The following is a 21,539-nucleotide window of genomic DNA, read 5'->3' on the forward strand; positions in this document are numbered from 1 at the left end:
AAACCACGAAGTCATCAACGCCTTCCGGTAGAGTCAGAATCGGCGCCTCGCACAACCACTGCCTAAGAGTCTCAAAATCTGCCTGCTGCTCAGGCCCCCAACAAAAAGTCATAGACTTCTTGGTCAGTCGGGTCAAGGGAATAGTGATCTTGGAGTAATCCTAAGTGAATCTCCAATAGTAACCCGCCATACCAAGAAAACTCCGAATCTCAGATGGAGACATCGGAACCTCCGGCTGTATTACGACCTCGACCTTGGCCGAATCGATCAGAATGCCCTTTTGGTTGACAAGGCGCCCCAGAAACTGCACCTCGCGCAACCAGAACTCGCACTTGGAGAACTTTGCGAAAAGTCTCTCCCTCCTCAAGGTCTCTAGCACCTCCCTCAAGTGTTCCTCATGATGCTCCTGAGTCTTGGAATAAAACAAGATATCATCAATAAAGACTATCATAGACCGATCCATCATTGGTCTGCACACGCGGTTCATGAGATCTATGAATGCAGCTGGAGCATTGGTGAGCCCAAATGGCATCAGCACAAACTCATAATGACCATACCGAGTCCAGAAAGCCATCTTCTGCACATCCTCATCCCGGACCCGCATCTAATGATAATCCGACCGCAAATCAATCTTGGAGAACCAAGATGCACCTTCAAGCTAGTCGAAAAGATCATCAATCCTCGGGAGGGGATAACAGTTCTTCACCGTTACCTTATTCAACTCTCAGTAGTCGATACACATCTAATGAGACCCATCCATCTTCTTCACAAACAGAAACGGGGCTCCCCAAGGCGAACTGTTCGGCTTGATAAATCCTTTCTCTAACAGCTCCTGCAGCTGTGTAGACAACTCCTGCATCTCAGGAGGAGCCAACCGATATGGTGCTTTGGCTATCAGAGTTGCACCTGGAACTAAATCAATCCTGAACTCCACCTGCCTCTCCGGAGGTACCCTTGGCAAATCCTCCGGGAACACATCTAGATAATCCTGCACGATCGACACATCATCCACAGTCGTCTTACCCTTATCCAAGTAACACACAATTATCGAGAATAAAACGATTTGCTAATGTATATGAGATAATACAAAAGTTGAAAAAGTTAAGAATGAATGAATATATATATATATATATATATATATATATATATTAAATTTTGGAAAAAGAATTATGAATTTTTTATACACAACTATAAAAAAGTTGTAGAAAATTAAATTTTGTAAAAAAAAAAACTAAATTTGGGGCGAATTAATAACAAAATTTTAAACTTAAACCATATTAGTAAAAAAATTATAAATTCTAAGCCAAAATTATAAAATTTGAAAAAAAAAGTGACCAATTTAACCTAACATAATAAGTAGCTATACAACAATATGAGTTAGTTACTAGTTTAGAACATAAAATCTATTATTTGGCAGTTTTAAGACATTATGAAAAATTAGTTTAAAAAAACAATGATAATTATAGTAATTAATCTATAAAATAAAAGATAAGACGTTAATTTACAAAAAAAAGGTAAACAAATTTTATATTTATTGTATATTCAATTTAATCAAAATTATAGAAATTTAACTAAAACAAAATGTCATTATTTGATTGGTTAAAGTACATTATCTAAAAAAATAAACCAAATCAAATAATTAAAAGGAAAATCTTAAAAATGGTCCATGTGGTTTCCAAAAAAAATCGAGTTCAGTCCTTAGCTTTTTAGGTTATCAACGTTGGTGCTACGGTTTCTAAACTTTTAATGGATGACCCTTAACCCTAACTCTGTTAGTTTTTTTCTTGTTAAGTCAATTTAGCTGAGGGCCAAATAGTCTTTTCTATGCAATATGAACTTTTTTTGAACATTTTTCGATTTTATTAATAATAAAAAAATAGAAAAATAACCCCACTACCCTCAGTCCACCCCTACCTCATCCTTTTCACTTTGCTTGACAACCACCACCATCCGTCACCAGACCACTGCCACCCTCCGTGACCATAAAAAAAATAAGAAACAAAGCATTGCCCGGGGTTCGAACCCGGACCTATGCTTTACATGTTCAAATGTCTAACTAACCGGTCGGAGATGTCACATCCAAACAACTAACAAAATAAATTCTATTTATGCACTAATAGTTATTAAACTTTTCATAAAAATATTAGTCTATACTAATAACAAATGTATCACACTTCACAATACCAATATTAGTCTATAAACATATGTATCAAACTTAACAATAACAATATTAGTCTATTCAACCACTAATATTTCATGACTAAATACTTCAAATATAGAAACAAAGAACATAAAATGACAACAAAATATATAGCAATATGCTTAAAATTATATTTTTATTAACTACTTCAAGAACACATTACATCATCATTAGCCAAAAGAGACATGAACACACGAAAACTGCAGACAAACAACAAAAAACACAAACAAAAGACACACAGACCAAAAGACATCAAATGACACCTCATCCGACTTAGTCTTCAGGGAGGTGTTTGATCATGTGCTTGTAGGCACAAATAGTATTTCCTATGGTCTCTTTCATGTTGAAGATACAATCTAACATGTTCACATCATATTTCTTTGTATCCTCGAGGACATCTGTCGACGTGACATATTTCATGTAGTGTGGTGCGATGTAGATGTTAAGTATGATTTCCACTTTTGTTTCATAATGTTGGATGATTTTGGGTTGCACTGATGCTAATGCTTTCTGGGTGATTTGGAGTTGGCGAATCAGGGTGTTGAACATTGTCTTAATTTCTTTAGATTTCATCTTTGTTATAGAGTGTGGATGGGAGGATGAATGTTCTGTTTGTTATATAGGGGTTCATATGGTGTGATTGTAATAGGTGGTTGGTATAGCGGTGGTGTTGTATTTATGAAACATTAATTGGGGTTATGTGTGATCTTATTATTTTTTAAATTTTGGAAAAAAAATTATGAATTTTTTATACACAACTATAAAAAAGTTGTAGAAAATTAAATTTTGTAAAAAAAACAAACTAAATTTGGGGCGAATTCATAACAAAATTTTGAATTTAGACCATATTAGTAAAAAATTATAAATTCTAAGCCAAAATTATAAAATTTGAAAAAAGAGCTACCAATTTAACCTAACATAATAAGTAGCTATATAGAAAATATGAGTTAGTTATTAGTTTAAAACATAAAATCTATTATTTGTCAGTTTCAAAACATTATGAAAAATTAGTTTCAAAAAACAATGATAATTGTAGTAATTAATCTACAAAATAAAAGATAGGACGTTAATTTACAAAAAAAAGGTAAACAAATTTTATATTTATTGTATATTCAATTTAATGGACCACCCCCACCCTCCTTCACCATAAAAAAATAAGAAACAAAGCATAGCCCGGAGTTCAAACCCGGACCTATGCTTTGAATGTTCAAATGTCTAACTAACCGGTCGGACATGTCACATCCAAACAACTAACAAAATAAATTCTATTTATGCACTAATAGTTATTAAACTTTTCATAAAAATATTAGTCTATACTAATAACATATGTATCATACTTCACAATACCAATATTAGTCTATAAACATATGTATTAAACTACACAATAGCAATATTAGTCTATTCAACCACTAATATTTCATGACTAAATACTTCAAATATAGAAACATAGAACATAAAATGACAACAAAATATATAGCAACATGCTTAAAATTATATCTTAATTAAAACATTCTTGAATAGAGGTGTAAAGGGAGGTGTTAAGGAAAGTGTTAAAGGTGTTACATCACTCCGTACCTTATGCCAAGGAGGGTGCTAAGAAAGAGATGTCATGAATGTAGCGAGAGGAGAGAGGAGAGAGAAAGCATGAAAGTGTGTTGTGATTGATTGATTTGTATTTTTTTTATATATTTTATTTTTTTCTCCATAATTAAACCTATTAAATTGTCATACTTTTCCTCCTTATCTTTTTTGTGCTAGACATGTTAAGCCTATGTGTCATGAAAAAAACTTAAAAATCTTATGTGGCAACATGCTAAGAGTGTTACCACTCCCTTTAGGCTTAGGTTATATATATATATATATATATATATATATATATATATATATATATATATATATATATATATATATATATATATATATTTTTTTTTTTTCTTTTCTGACAGTGCCTTACTTTGTGCACTTCTACATCCAAAGGATGATGCCTAAGTAATGGGCACAGCCGCACAGGGTTACGGGTCTTATGGCTACAGCCTAGTAATTTGGCCCGTTTGTAAATTCAAGCCCAAAAACACGGATGCAATTTAATTGGACCGTAAACCGGAAACGATCCATGTAGGCTTCAAGCTGCTTAAAAACGTTCAATTCTAAAATATGATTTGAATTGGCATCAACATTATCGATTTTCAACAGCTAATAACCTTAAAATTTGAACTCAAAACCCCGGAATAATAAATAATGATGTAATTAATAACAGAAGGGTCAATAAATCTTATCAACACAAGAATTTCCGTATCAAATTCATCTGAATCAATAATGCGTATACTTAATTACCAACCCACAAATTCTCTCTAGGTTGATTATTGCTTCAACTTTCTAACTAATTCTCATGATCTTGGTAAATTTTTTCCAGCCAAGAACGATTCGAAGAGAAGAAACCCTCTTTGAGGCTGCAACAAAGGGACTTCGTGACCAGCTGCCCTAACTGTCGCAAATGTTAATCCATCATACACTTCTGTCCATCCACCCACCTGTTATAAACACCAATTTCATCTCTTAATTTGTGTAGTTAATCTAAACATGTATGGATGCATGTATATTTCTTTTTTACTTTAAATGTACAAAGTGACTTAATGAATTAATACATCTTATGTGTCATTCGTATTTCTTTTTTCATCCAACTCCTCTAAAGTGTTAGAATTGATAAATATTGTTATTGTGAAAATTGAATATTGCGTAAAATCATTATTTAGTCTCGTTTAAAATATTTATTTAGTTTAGGAAAGAAACAAACTGTATATATATCATATATGTGTAAAACACTTTGTCCATGCATACATTATTATTCATGCACCCACTTTATCTATCAACGAACGTAATTAATAGATAAAGAAACTAATATATCATACTGTATTCTTTCACACACACAAAAAAAAAATAATAATGATAATTTATGATCATTTATGTACCTGTCCATTTAAATACCATGGGTACCACTGAGTTTTAACCGTAAGATTGAGATGGCTGAGTGAAAACCTTGTTGCAGTAACTGGCACAACAGAATCCGTGTCACCACTGTGTTTATAACATACAATAATACACAATCACGTTAATTAGTTTTTATTTTTTTAAGATATCTTAAACTAATTTTATTTTTATATATTGTATATATACCTAAACATCCAAATTCGATAACCAGCTGCGATTAACTTCCTGTAAGTTGATAGCATCGAAAACTCAGAATCCTTCCAGTTTAATAGAAGTTCATCACTGCAAAAGCAATCATAAACTAAAATCTTTAACACCCATGACATTAATTAATCCATCAAGAAATATTGAATTTGTCGCAAATTCCATGAATTCAAGTAGTGAAATTAATCAACCTGCAAGCAGTCCACTTATATGGAATCCCCGTGTAATTTGCATGCATTGCTTGTTGTACATCAGGTCGATTATAATACTTTTCAGCATTTTTCTCGATGCATGGATCATAGCTTGAAGCTCTTCTACGTACAAGACTGTTCTTGAGCCTTGTAGAAGTTGCATTACGTGATGATATGTTGCATGAAGGTGTGTAAATGCTGTATTGATCGATCTCTCCAAACTCATGATTCCATGCATAATTGATTGCATCATCGCATTTTTCTGTGTAGTTTTGTGATGAAAATGTGCAAGAATTCTTGATCGATTTGTAGGTTGTGTCTGATATAATCGAATGACTCCACCAATATTCAACTGTCCCGATATTATCATACTTGTTATCTGTCACTGCATTTCCAACCTGCATTAAGATGTTGTACATTCGGTTAACTCGTATGTAACTTTTGAATTTTGATGGGAATCTTTTCAAGAAAGTAAGTACTTACTATGAATCCTTTTAGGTTGATGAATGGATCGGGATGATTCTTGTTGTAAACATGGATTTTCTTGGCTAATTGAGGAACATAATGACCTAATAAAAGACATAAAGAATGGTCAAATCGAAGATGATAGTGGTTGTAACTTGTAAGTTGTAAGATTGACTTGTACACTGTGCATTGGGAGTTGTACGTTAAGTTTATTAGGATTTTTACTATTATGGTTATTTTTGTGGTGGGATTTTTTTTGGGAAAAGGTTAAAAAGCTGACCTGCATAACTTTCCCCAGATATGTAGAAATCCCTCTGCTTGTATTGTGGAAATCTTGACATCCATCTTTTGAGGAATACTAGTGCATCCCTTGCTACACAATGAAAGTAAACAGTGACTTGTACAATATTCCTTACACATAACTAGCTGGTTTGGATTTTCTAAAATTGATCAATAATAATATGATGCCTTAATTTGTACATTATATTACATGGAATATAATTCCATACTATATATGCATCATCTGTTCTGTTTGTATTTACAAGCAGATGATGCAACTTATACTGATTGAAATGTATACCGGTTCTTTTGTCGCCAGTGTCTTTGAGATCAGAGCTAGTGTTTGTGTACGAAAAACCGACACCCGCGGGAGATTCAAGAAAGAGAATATTTGCCTCTGTTATATTATCATAGAAATAAAATCTTAATTTGGAATTTTAAAAATGACATTATTTATTTTGAAAAAATAAATAAGAAATGGTTTAACCTTTGTTCCATGAGTATTTATTGAGGTACAGAGAAGAGAGAGTCTTGTTAATTCTGAAAGGTCCAATTTCTTCTGAGGCTCCATATGCTATTGATGAGCAACCTGGTCCTGTACTTACATATACAAATTTATATCTTGCTGTTATTTTGTTTATAAACAATAAATTAAAAGAAGATAACCCACTTTTATGTGAATTTAATGTGTATGCATGTACGCCTGTCTACCACATTGACCATTCGAGTGTCGTTATAATATATTATGAGACAAAAGACAATCTTGACCCTCATTCTTTAATGATATGACATAGTTGTCCTTGCATTTTCATATTCTTGGCCAATTAAAAAAGAACAAAGCTAGCCTCATGAGTAATTAAACCGCACAGATCCACTGTGTATTTTTATGCTTTCAACAGTATTATTTTGACAATTGACAAGATAATCCACATGACAAAACACACGTTCATAGTCACAATGATAAGTGTGCCTATATTTTTAATTAATTATTTTTTCATAACTTTATAATTTTTAAAACAATGCAACCGGTAAAACTCACGTTGTTTGCCTAACAAATTAAGGAATGAGATGTTATTCAAAAGTTTTAGTAGTTAGCCAATAAGTTGAACGTGATTTATCATTTATGGAACTTTTGAGCAAATATACAACTAATTTTGAACATATTTATATAAAGCTTATTCACAACTTTGTAAATACATATACCAACTTTGTGAGGCAAATAAAGGAAGTTTGACTAATTAGTTAAAAAGTTGTGAGTCAACTTTAGACTATAGCATGTCATAATCAAATTAATGAGAACAAAATTTGGGATGTTTATTAAATTTGTATAATCATTGTTAATTAAAAAATAATTTAATTTGGATTAATAAAATAACAGAAAACTAATAGTTGTATAATCAATTATAAATAACTATATAAGAAGCACCCATGTAGGCCTATTTTTGTAGTAAGGTAGATAAATGACATTTTACAAAAGCTTCTAGTCCCATGGTATTTGAAGAATGGACATAGTTGAAATTAAGATTAGTTTATGAATGGATTAAATTTAACGTTACAAAAAAAAATTGTAGTAAAAAAATGAATAAACACTATAGTATATATATATTTTTTCTTTTTTTGGGTCGAGAGCGCAATTATGTATGCAGTTTAAAGTTTGAATTTCACACTTCATTCAATATCGTGTTTGTGAGTTATGAATTATATGTTAACGGGATGATGCGATAATTAATGCCACTCTCAAACGTTTTCCTAGTCTTTACTTTTTGTTAACATTAATTTTAATTTTTGCTTCATGAAAAACAGAATTATCTAACTAAGAATACGCATTGCCTTTTAGTATTAAATTTTAAGTTCACGTTTATATATTAGGTGTATATATATAGTGATACAAGTCAGGTTAATATTTCCTCTTTATATATCATTGGCCGGTTCCAAAAAAAAAAAAAAAGTCAGGTTAATATTAATTGTTAGTTGGTAATTATTGCATGGCATAGAAGCAGTAATTAAGTACCTCCATTGAGCCAAAGAAGAAGAGGCTTCTGGTCTGGATTGTGAGTTGCGGCTTCAGTCAACCAGTAGAAAAGGGCTCGACCATTTTTCTTGTGGACAGTAACGTAGCCGGAAAACTGAGAGAACGCCACCTCCGGCTGCCCAGGCAACGCTGTGATTCGATCCTTTTCTTGTTGTGTGGTTAGTGAAGCTATGTCGGTGAATCTTGAAGTCAAGAAAAAGCACACAAAAACTAGACACGTCTGATCAGTTATCCTTCTCCCTTGACCCCCCATCTCTCTCTACAGTCTCTTTCTCTTCTCTCCTCTCTCTCTCTCTCTACAGTCTCTCTCTAGGTTATATGCAGAAGAAAAAGAGTAAGTATCACGTCTCTAGATCTCTATACCTATAAATATATACGTATATAAGTATATATATACAATTAATGTATATGAGAGAGAGAGAGAGAGAGAGAGAGAGAGAGAGAGAGAGAGAGCAACAAAGTGAATATGAGGGATGACAGGTATGGTAGATGAAGATTAGGTTACGAACACAATGGATGAACATCACCATAAATGCTCACAAAGCCAAGCTTCATCTCTCTTCAAGATTCATGTTTTGAAACTAGAATGCCACCAATCTACGCGTTTTAATTTATTATCAAAATTTTGATATGCAGATAATATGAAAGTTAGAGTATTTAAAATAGAAAGCTAATTTTCTTAAATTATTTTTTAATTTCATTTATGTTTATAACAAGAATTAACCTTAGATTTAAAAAAAAGGAAGAGAATAAGTCATACGAATGAGCAAATTTTGTTGAAAGAATCATTTTAACAGGTAGAATTGAACTTTAAACTCCTAAACTATAAAAAAAGTAATTAAACTTTTTCAAACAAACGAGAAAGTTTTATGAGGTTAGATTTACCCTTTAAAAAACTTAAAATTAGAAAAGCTCATTTTATCTTCATAATATAAAAATCTTTTAATTTTTTCTATGAAACATTTATTGAGTTGTATATTTAGAGCAGTCAGTATGGATAAGTTGAAACGTCAAATATTAAGTGTCACTTCAACCATAACATCATCATAACACCATGGGGGAAATGATGTTCTTCATGTTAAGATGTAGAGAGAGAAGGAGAAAGAATGGAAGAAGAGTGATTTCATTGGCTTAATCTCCCGTTGCAAAATGTCATCACAATGAGAAGCATCATGACACCAATGAGGAAATGGTGTTTCCCATGTTATGAAGCCGTTAAGGCATGTCTACGTAGACAAAAAAGCCATTGTCTAGTCCCATACCCATTGCTTTTATAATCGGTTGAAATAAAATATGATACATTAAAATTTGAAAAAACTAATTACAAATGTTTGTTAATTAACAAGTTAAAAAAATAGATAACCTCATCCGATTGCTTTTTGAAGTTTTATGAAAATTTTCAAATAAAAGAACTCACAAAAAATTAGATAACTACATTGATTCTATACAGCTAAAATATGTTCAATTAAAAGTGGCAAAACACGAGAATGCATGTATAGAAAATCAACATGTGTTTATATCTTTTGCATTTGATACATATGAATTTCTCGCGTCAGAGGCGGTAGAGCTCCTCAACAGAGTTCAACGGGTTATGCATTCTAATGTTATATTAGATCCACAAATGTTGTTTTCAAAATAATTGATTTTGCCATCCAGAAAGGGCTAGCGGTGTAGCTTGTTGTCCATTTGCCTTCCATTGATATGTATTGAACTATTTTTTTATCTAAAAAAATCAGCTCTTCAAAAGAATAAATAAATACACAACCTAAATGTGAATAAAATATGACATTTTGTTATATATTTTCTTTTTTCCCTGTTTCTTCTCCATGGATGCTCTTGAAAGCTGTGAAGAAGTTCTTTCAGATGTAGATGACCTCAACCTCATCTCACGATGCATAGATTTTTTAGTTATAAAGGCTTGTTCATGTCAAAACCTATACAACCCCTTCCCACTGCCACGTCACCGGTCAATAACATCACACAAACCTCTATAATCTGGAATGGAATTCCCACCTCAAATAAACCGCAAACATTCGGTGATGATTGGTGGTATAAAGATGTCTCATTTCTTGGTTTACATTTATACAAATGAGTGATTCAAACCATGGAGTCTCAAGGCATGAAATCTAAAACAATAGCGGGATCACTTGTGGGGTATGCGAAGAAATACATTCCATTAATGAACATAAAATCAAGTTTCAACGATGCAAGCCATTCAAAACCCGTTTCTGCTCCTTCAGCTGCAAATCAAAGGGCATTATTGGAAGAAATTGTTGAGTTACTTCCGAACAAAAAAGGGATTGTTGGCACTTAGTTTCTTATGAGACTCCTTCGGACTGCGTTGGTGTTGTACATGTCTCCATCTTGTAGAGAAAATCTTGAGAAACGGGTCGGAGCCCAGTTGGACTCAGCGGTTTTAGATGATACACTGATACCGAATCAACGATTTAACTATGTTGGTACTCTGTATGACATCGATTGTTTTCAAAGGATTCTTGATTACTTCATGTCCATGGCTACAAATACAACTTATTAATAATGACAATTTCTATTAGTACCCCCAATGTTGTGTACCCATACATGTTAGTGTAATAATTCTTGTGCACCTCCTGATGTGAAACTATATATGAGTGAAGTAGGATACTTATAACACAACCCTTAATAATTGAGTATTGATCAATTTATATGAGAATTTGTGGTTTATTCAACAAAGAGCTTCAATTCATCAAAGGATTCGCAGGATAACTGCATAACGATATGAGTAGGGAGTTTTCATAAACTAACTCACCGTAGAACTGCATATGCGAGATCAGGACGTGTAACCGTGAGATAAACCAAGGAACTGACCAACTGCATGTAAGAAGTATGATCACTAAGAGGGGTGCTACTCCCCAGAACCAAGTGAATATGAAACATCCTAAAAATACAGTCCAAAAATTTCGTTTTGATTATTTATAAAACCATAAATAACATTTGTCATCTCATAAAAAGAACATAAGTAATGTATCTCAAATCATCATAATAAAATATTGTATCAAAATCATGTGCCAAATATCAGAGTCTAAACATCCTAGGCTGAATCAATGGTGTGTGCACTGCAATCATCCCGAGCTCTTCCCCTAGCTACCGGAAGTACCTGAAACCAAAACTAAAAACTGTAAGCATGAAGCTTAGTGAGTCTCCCAAAACTACCACATACCATACACATAATCACATAATAACATACATTGGGCCTTGCCCGCTACATCGGGCCCCACCCGACATTACACCGAAGTCCGACATTGGCCCCGCCCGGCATCGGACCGGAGTCCGGTATACATATTGTAGGGTTTTGAGCATTCTAACACTCCTAAGGTGTTCATGCAACCGTAGAAACCTTGGATTTATGTTTGACTAAGATACATGCAAAATTGATTTCCAAGGTTCATAATTCTATCTAGCATACATGGGGAATTTTTCAATATAAAAGTTAACTAGAAATCATACCTTGTAGTAGTTTGGATTCCTTGAAAACCTTGAGAGCCTAGCACCCCAAGTGTGATGCCTCAAATGTCTCACACAACACCAAATACACTTGGAATAAACTTTGAGAGAAATGTCACACTACTAGAAATCAGCTAGCCCTCTTCTTTCTTGCTTAAGTCCAATTTTGGTGAACATAAGGGTCCTTATATAGTGTGTTACAATTAGGGTTACACCATGTAAACCCTAATTGTCATGACCTTTCATTTCCATGACCCATGGGTTCTATAACCACCATGGAGCATACATGGAGCATCCTATGGGTTTTAGCCAAACTTGATAATCCATGGAGCATTAGCCCACTATACAAGTATAAGTGATTTACACAATCAACCCATATATTTAATTAGTCACCGTTTGATCACTTAATTAATTCTTGATCAATACTAATTAAATAATATTATTAATATATTAGAACTTATAATATATTAATAAACCATAAGTGTTATTTCTCTTATTTTAGTCTATCCAAATGCATGATGCCATGCAACCCAAATGGACCATGCCAACCAGGGTCAAGTACATACCAGAAATAGTTATGGACTTAGACACCTTATCCAACAGTCTCCCATTTGGATAAGTCTAATAACTATAACTGCAAGTATGACTTCGGGAACCGATCAACAATCGTAGCTCTTTCAAGGTCTCTCAGAACTGAGATGATGATGATATGCCATTTAAGATAAGTGATCATATAATCCTCTGTTCTAGATATCAGCCGGACAAATACATGGAACAATGTCTTACTTATTATCCACCAGTTTGTTTCTTGATTTCCGATTTGTTTGACAAAGAACTTAATCGAACACATCAATTTAGTTCTGACCGGGCCCTGTACATGGGTCAAAAAAAAATTATCGAGGGGCCCAGATATCGCTTCTAATCCAAGAAGGAACATATAAACTTTGACTCATATGCTTGTTCTACTACTTGTTGACTCACACACAAAAGCACGATTTATAACATCGAGTTACCAATGCATTTTCGTACAATCAATGTATAACCAACTCATAGGCAATAAGTCATATCTCTAGGTTTGAAGACTTATATGATATTACCGTCTCACGATCACTCACGATAAATTCCATGAAGTGATACCAGTGAGCGTGGGCTGAATCCAATACTCAGAACTTATGAGCACTCATGAGTGTTGTAGCCATGTCCAACATATTAGACCTCTACAACCAACTCATGACAGTCTTGATTCATACCTACTTCCAACATATGACCGACTGTGGAGAATTTGAATATTATGCAATACATAACATAAATATTCTGGAAGTCAAAACATGCAAAAGAAATATAGTAAACGATTGACAAAAGATAGCAACACTTTACTCATAAATACACACAACTTTTATTCATCATCAAATGTCAATTACACTTTACAAATTTCAGAGCTATCTAACTACTAAAACTAATATCATCCTTTAGCCCTATGTGCCTCGCATGCTAGAGATGCTTAACACTACCCAGTCCCTTCGTGAGGGGATCTGCTGGGTTCTCATCCGATGATACCCTCTTTTCCACGAGGAGTCCTTCTTCTATTCGATGTTTGATGAAATGGTATTTTCTGTCGATGTGTCTGGATCTCTCATGATCCCTTGGTTCTTTTGCAAAGGCAACTGCACTTTCACTATCATAGAAAATTTCCATAGGCTCCTTTATAGTTGGTACAACTCCAAGGTCTCAAATGAAGTTCTTCAGCTGTAACATCCCAAAATTCAAGGCCAAAAATTTCGTTTTGATTAAGTTATAATATAAAACCATCAGTAATAAAACATTCATATTCATGTCTCATGTCAAAAGCAAAGTGTCAATAATCAAAGTATTTTATCGTAAAACCATATCAGAGTGTAATCCCAAAGATCTCATGTGCAGAAAACATAGTGTGATGCGTTGCGATCCAACCGACTCCTTTCCTTTGAAAACGAGTACCTGAAACCAAAACTGTAAACTGTAAGCATGAAGCTTAGTGAGTTCCCCCATCATACCACATACCATACAATCATATAATGAACAGCTAGGAGATACGGGCCTCGCCCACACCCATGGAGATACAGGCCTCGCCCACACTCCGCTAGTTGGGAGATACGGGCCTCGCCCACACTCCACTATCTCTGAGATATGGGCCTCACCCACACTCAGCTACTAAACCATAACATACAAGTATATACAATCATATAATGAACAGCTAGGAGATACGGGCCTCGCCCACACTCATGGAGATACGGGCCTCGCCCACACTCCGCTAGCTGGGAGATACGTGCCTCGCCCACACTCCTCTATCTCTGAGATACGGGCCTCGCCCACACTCAGCTACTATAACATATATCATAACACAAACATACTATCAGACATACCTGGGGTGTCCGAACTACCCTTTGGTCCTAACAACCGAACTCTACTACTATCACATATAACATATCATGCCAGCATATAACATATCAGATAGTAGCAAACCTAGATGATATCACAAAGACAATCATCTAACATCCAACTCATACTGGTGGGCCGGCATTGTGGCCGTAGACCCGCCGCTACTGGAAGGTAACTCACCTCACACTGCTGAAGTCCCGAAGACACAATCCCACACTTCCTGAAGTCCTGCAGACTTGACCCCAGCTGCTGGCTGACAGATTCCCGAACTGTCCACACCAAAATAACACCCAATTAATAATTGGGTCCCAATATATAACCATAAGTACATTCTTTGGGTAATTACTACATTACCCCTAGCTTGGCTTATTCAAGCCCAAGGCTCAATCCATAGGCCCAAAGTCAATTAGGAATCAAAGCCCAACAAATGGCCCAATTTTCCAAATTGGGCCTAGGCCTATACATGGTCACATTCTAAGGCCCAACATCATATACTCATTAAGGCCCAAACTATAGCCCATCTATGTCCCAATTTTCCAAATTGGGCCCAAGCCCTTTACATGGGCCTTACCCTAGGCCCATTAAATTACTCTAGACCATTTGCTTGATCTTGGATAGTCCATTCAATAACCCAATCATCAAGGCCCAATAGAAATGCCCAACAATAAACCAAAGTGAAATTAGGGTTTCATATAAAATGATGATTAGGGTTAAGTTTCCTACTTAACCCGTTAAGGACTTAATCCATTAAGTCCAATATTGCTTAGATTAATTTCCGCCAATGATTATTATTTAATATTCCAAGTTATTAATAAGTCCCGTGTGTCTCGATTAATTCCTTAAAATTAGGGTTTCATGGCATTAGGGTTTTCCAACTCAAATATTAGCCCATTATTAATTTGTTGGGCTTGTATGTCAATTAGGGCTTTATTGGGCCTATTAAGCCCACTAAAATATTATTAAGCCCATTAGGGTTTTATCGGGTCCATTAGAGTCCATTAAGCTTTATTGGGCCCATTTGAGCTTACAAGGCCCATTAGGGTTTCAAGCACCCCTCCCAAACGAATCAACTCACAAGGCAACCACACCATCAATGCACACCGCCACCCGACACGGCGGCCGGTGGTGGTTTCGAATTTCTTTTCATTATTTTTCTTTCCGGTTACATTTTACAATGAGCTCACGAAATAACACACACATACACTATACTAAAATAAACACACATACACAGGCGGCACATGGCGGCAGCCACCACCTCACGGTGGTGGCTGTGGTGGCTTTTCTCGTAAACTCCGGCCAACACACACACACCAATTGAAACAAATACATCTTTACATCCTTTACTCGGAAATAGAAACCAACCATCCACCTAGCGGCAAAGGGTTGCGGCAGCACCACAGGAAGGCGGAAGCGGCCAAAACATAGCAGAGAACCTCCGTATGGATCGACAACGGCGTCAAAAAGAAGGAAAGAAGTACGGTGGCGTTCCGGCATCGCTGCAGCGGCGAATACGGTTATAGCTACTAGTTTCGGTGGCTCTTCCGGCGAGAAGGTAACGGCGTCCGACAATGGGCGCGTAACCCAGCAGCAGCAACCAAACCGACAGTGAAGACAGTCGGTTCGTCCATCTCCGACAACAGCGGTCCACGATTACGGAGTCCCGCAATCACGGTGGCGGTGGAAATGGATATGACGTTCTCGCCAACGGAATGTAACAACGACAGTTCACAGCCTCAACATTGGCGATGCAGCAGGTGGTCGATCTTGGTGATGCCATCATTGGCTGTGGAGAGCTTCTAGGTGATGGCGGTGACTGGAGGTGAAGAGGAGTGTGGTGGCCGGTGGGAGACATAAGGGGGTGACGGCTGGAGGGTTTGTTAGGGTTAGGGTTATGGGTGAATTATATACCCGGCACCCTTAAAAACATATTTCCATAATAACATAAATGGTCCCTCCCCATAGGATTCTTTTCACAGAAAGCCCACAATTTACACTTTCAACCTTGGTTTTGGAAATCTTCTTCAAATTAGATCCAATAATTACCATTTAAACCCTCGGCATTAAAATCCTTTACACCTTAGGTACAAAATTTACTATACAGCCCCCAATATCTTAATTATGATATAATCAGCCCTTCCACCTCAATTATTTTTAAAATAATTCTCGATAATTACCATGGAGCCCCTGTCTTCATAAATATTTATAAAATAAGTCCGAAACTCACGCTTTTAACCCCGACTTATAAAAATGTGGCATTTAACTCCTCGAATCCAACGTCCTGCATACAAAATTATTTATTTTAGGCTACCATTCATTCATTAATTTATTTATTTATCTAATAAATAAACGGGGTATTACAACTCTCCCCCACTTAAATAAGATTTCGTCCTCGAAATCATTCCTTACCATCCCTTACTCGCCCAGCTACCCAAATAGCATGGTCACCAACCTAGGCACACCCTAGCCTTCCCAGGGTAACCATGACCCATCCTTGTAAAGCCCTAAAATCCGCAGGTGAACGAATTTGTCACCACAAGATCACATCCACTTCTTCTGAAATCTGCTGCCTTGAGATAGTCTGATTCCCTGACAGACCACTCATACTAAATCATCATCGTTGAATCCAGTCTATTCATCCCACAACTGACTATTCAACTTTTTATAACCAGGGCTCCCACTAGAAAATAGAATCACAGTTCCACTTATCCCCATGATTCCCGTTGTAAGTGACTTACCACTTCCTAATCAACCAGCTATTTCGTCTGTATTTGCAACATGAAATGCAAATACTAATGCTGCCCAAACGCTGAAACTGCCCGAACACTGAACTGCCTGAAGCAGTATGTAGCCACATGGCTACTTTCCAAAATCTAACGAGACCTCCCTGGTCTCTATTTGTTCGCCAATCATCTGAAATGTTGGGTTCCTGAAACCTGCTATCACGTGATCCCAATGTATCAATACCGCACTCATGCCCATGATCAAAGCATCACAATAACCCACGAAATCATCTACACCCTTAGGCATGGTGAGACTCAGTGCCTCGCACAATCGCTGTCTGAGAGTCTCGAAGGCTGCCTGCTGCTCAGGCCCCTAAAGAAAGGCCACTGACTTCTTGGTCAGTCGGGTCAAAGGAACCAGAATCTCAGAGAAGTCCCGTATAAGTATCCAGTAATAACCTGCTAGACACGGGAAACTTCGAATCTTGTATGGAGACCTCAGAATCTCCCACTACATCACGACCTCTATCTTGGCCGTATCAACTAGAATACCCTTCTGGTTGACAAGGTGGCCAAGAGATTGCACCTTGCGCAACCAGAACTCACAGTTGGAGAACTTTATAAAAAGTCTCTCCCCCACTTAGATTCGACTAAGTCTTCACTGTACATGAGAATTGAAGGATTCCCGATCCTTCTCACTTTCTAATAGTCCACTGATGATAACTTGTACTTACCAGTGCTAGCGATCCATTACCAATCAAGCGTTAAGATCGCCTATCCTCTGAAATCTTAAAGAGTACTCTTGAAATATGGTCCAATCTGACACCCCAATCCATCTAACATGCTGTCAATTGAAGACCTTAATCTTTACTCTAGCGGACGAATCCTCGTTCCCACTCCCAATCTTGCAATACCACTGAACTCTAACCGAACACAGCCCATGCGAAAACACAATTCTCTTGAACATCCAATGACCAACCACTTATGCATCTAAGACCCACGACTGACACTACCCTCTTCCTGTCACCAGTTCTGTCCTAGCAACGGTAGTGCCTTCAACTCCAAAGTTCATCCATAAACAATTACCGACGATACCTGAACAATGATAGAACCTCTGAACGCTGACTTCATTGGAGAACAATCACTCCAACCCTGATCGAGTATCCTCTAAATAACACTCCCGCATAGATCCCGACAAAGATCTGAAATGATAACGGTATGCGCGAAACCCACTCCGCAAGATGCGTCCCTATTTGGGTTCATCAAGGACCTTTCGACATGCAGGATGGCATATATGATCCTTGGTAACCAAACACTAGCAGAAAAACCGACCCGAGGTCTGACTTATCCAAACTCACTCACAATTCCAAAGTGGTACGCATTCCAAACATCCACATAATATCATAGAAGATGACATACCCGCAACCTCTGGAGGAATACTGACCCCCTTCTGCTGATATGACCAATCATGCTACCCTGTAGCAGCCTAAACCCTTGGAGTGACAAACTCCCTCGTGTACTTTCTCGTACGCGCTGCACTGACTCAGGCCCTACTGGCCTTTCACTCGATGATCAGAAGTCATGGGTCTCTTCCTGGGACCCTCTACTATACGAACCTGGCACACACCTCTCTTTCCAGGGTGCTCCCAAATCAATTCCGCATCTGCAACTCTTGGAAATCATATCCTTCAAGGTCTAACACCCTGTCACGCGCACTAGCTCGCTTGCCAATGGCTAAGCTGCAACAACTGGAACATCCTCTGTCCCCAAACTGGGTCACAAACTCTTCCGTGAAGCTTCTTAGATTCTCTAAGACTCTCACTAATTCGAGTATGGATCCTGTGCTTTCAGTAGTACGGGCCCAATACTACCTTCCACACTTATCCATACTTTCCTCAGCAATCCTCCCGAATCCTCTAAGTCACTTCCTCAAACTGGTACACCCAAGTCTCACTGAACCTCACTACTAACCCACTGAAACGTATCCTAGGCTTTCCTAGGTTCTCGAACTCACCCAGTCCTCAGCTGCTGAAAGATTCCCAGTAATGTCAACTAGCTACCTCATGAATATAGCCACATGCAACAGAGATCAAATAATCCTTCGAGTAATAGACCTATCCCTAGAACGGTTGGACTCAGACAAGAGTTGCTCAATAGGGTCAAGTCTCTCACTCTGAGATTATCTGGCATGTGTCCCATGTGACTTAGCATATTCACTTAATAGTTAGCTCACATTACTAAAAGTCCCACAAAGCACAAAGCAAGTAGCATTCACACAATGGAAAATCTAACCATCATATTCCAATCAAATCATTCTATCCTCTAATTAGGAATCTATACATGCAATTCAAAGGCTCATACAATCAGGCATAACCTAAACAGGCTATCCTATCACTGACTGATCAGTACTAGCATGCAAGTCTACAAGCACATACAATAGGCATATAGGGCATCCTTCCTAGATCCTTAGCCCTAATCTAGCATGCAGTTCTCATAATCATATCATAACATATTGTATCATAACATGTATGGGTATCTTGGGGAAAACTTACTTGAGCTCGGCTGATTGCACGCATCATACACTTTGTTCTTTTCAAAGTTCTGTTCTCTTTTCAAACCTCTTTTATAAAAAGATTTTACCTTTGAAAAATTTTCATACCAAGTCCTTAGTTTGAATTCAGACACACCCGAGAGTATGTCCGAATCCTTCAAACCAAGGCTCTAATACCAACTTGTAACATCCCAAAATTCAAGGCCAAAAATTTCGTTTTGATTAAGTTATAATATAAAACCATCAGTAATAAAACATTCATATTCATGTCTCATGTCAAAACCAAAGTGTCAATAATCAAAGCATTTTATCGTAAAACCATATCAGAGTGTAATCCCAAAGATCTCATGTGCAGAAAACATACTGTGATGCGTTGCGATCCAGCCGACTCCTTTCCTTTGAAAAAGAGTACCTGAAACCAAAACTGTAAACTGTAAGCATGAAACTTAGTGAGTTACCCCATCATACCACATACCATATAATCATATAATGAACAGCTAGGAGATACGGGCCTCACCCACACCCATGGAGATATGGGCCTCGCCCACACTCTGCTAGCTGGGAGATACGGGCCTCGCCCACACTCCACTATCTCTGAGATATGGGCCTCGCCCACACTCAGCTACTAAACCATAACATACAAGTATATACAATCATATAATGAACAGCTAGGAGATACGGGCCTCACCCACACTCATGGAGATACGGGCCTCGCCCACACTCCGCTAGCTGGGAGATACGAGCCTCGCCCACACTCCACTATCTCTGAGATACGGGCCTCGCCCACACTCAACTACTATCACATATATCATAACACAAACATACTATCAGACATACCTGGGGTGTCCGAACTACCCTTTGGTCCTAACAACCGAACTCTACTACTATCACATATAACATATCATGCCAGCATATAACATATCAGATAGTAGCAAACCTAGATGATATCACAAAGACAATCATCTAACATCCAACTCATACTGGTGGGCCGACATTGTGGCCGTAGACCCACCGCTACTGGAAGGTAACTCACCTCACACTGCTGAAGTCCCAAAGACACAATCCCACACTTGCTGAAGTCCCGCAGACTTGACCCCAACTGCTGGGTGACATATTCCCGAACTGTCCACACCAAAATAAGACCCAATTAATAATTGGGTCCCAATATATAACCATAAGTACATTCTTTGGGTAATTACTACATTACCCCTAGCTTGGCTTATTCAAGCCCAAGGCTCAATCCATAGGCCCAAAGTCAATTAGGAATCAAAGCCCAACAAATGGCCCAATTTTCCAAATTGGGCCTAGGCCTATACATGGTCACATTCTAAGGCCCAACATCATATACTCATTAAGGCCCAAACTATAGCCCATCTATGGCCCAATTTTCCAAATTGGGCCCAAGCCCTTTACATGGGCCTTACCCTAGGCCCATTAAATTAATCTAGATCATTTGCTTGATCTTGGATAGTCCATTCAATAACCCAATCATCAAGGCCCAATAGAAAGGCCCAACAATAAACCCAAGTGAAATTATGGTTTCACATAAAATGATGATTAGGGTTAAGTTTCATACTTAACCCGTTAAGGACTTAATCCATTAAGGACTTAATCCATTAAGTCCAATATTGCTTAGATTAATTTCCGCCAATGATTATTATTTAATATTCCAAGTTATTAATAAGTCCCGTGTGTCTCGATTAATTCCCCAAAATTAGGGTTTCATGGCATTAGGGTGTTCCAACTCAAATACTAGTCCATTATTAATTTGTTGGGCTTGTATGTCAATTAGGGCTTTATTGGGCCTATTAAGCCCACTAAAATATTATTAAGCCCATTAGGGTTTTATCGGGTCCATTAGAGTCCATTAAGCTTTATTGGGCCCATTTGAGCTTACAAGGCCCATTAGGGTTTCAAGCACCCCTCCCAAACGAATCAACTCACAAGGCAACCACACCATCAAAGCACACCGCCACCCGACACGGCGGCTGGTGGCGGCAGCCACCAC

General features: G+C 37.2%; 1 protein-coding gene across 1 annotated transcript; it reads right to left on the reverse strand.

Annotated features, from left to right (window-relative positions):
- Window positions 1–4,429: 4,429 nt before the first annotated feature.
- Window positions 4,430–8,909, reverse strand: LOC111878189 (serine carboxypeptidase 24). The gene is made up of 9 exons (XM_023874698.3): window positions 8,339–8,909; window positions 6,815–6,922; window positions 6,629–6,724; window positions 6,329–6,421; window positions 6,067–6,152; window positions 5,584–5,981; window positions 5,375–5,470; window positions 5,170–5,275; window positions 4,430–4,731 (listed from the first exon to the last, which is right to left on the reverse strand). The coding sequence occupies exons 1-9, from the start codon at window positions 8,610–8,612 to the stop codon at window positions 4,588–4,590; spliced, it is 1,401 nt and encodes a 466-aa protein (XP_023730466.1). The 5' UTR covers window positions 8,613–8,909; the 3' UTR covers window positions 4,430–4,587.
- Window positions 8,910–21,539: the final 12,630 nt, after the last annotated feature.

The sequence above is a fragment of the Lactuca sativa genome, chromosome 5, assembly GCF_002870075.4.
Source record: "Lactuca sativa cultivar Salinas chromosome 5, Lsat_Salinas_v11, whole genome shotgun sequence".
Lineage (NCBI taxonomy): Eukaryota > Viridiplantae > Streptophyta > Magnoliopsida > Asterales > Asteraceae > Lactuca > Lactuca sativa.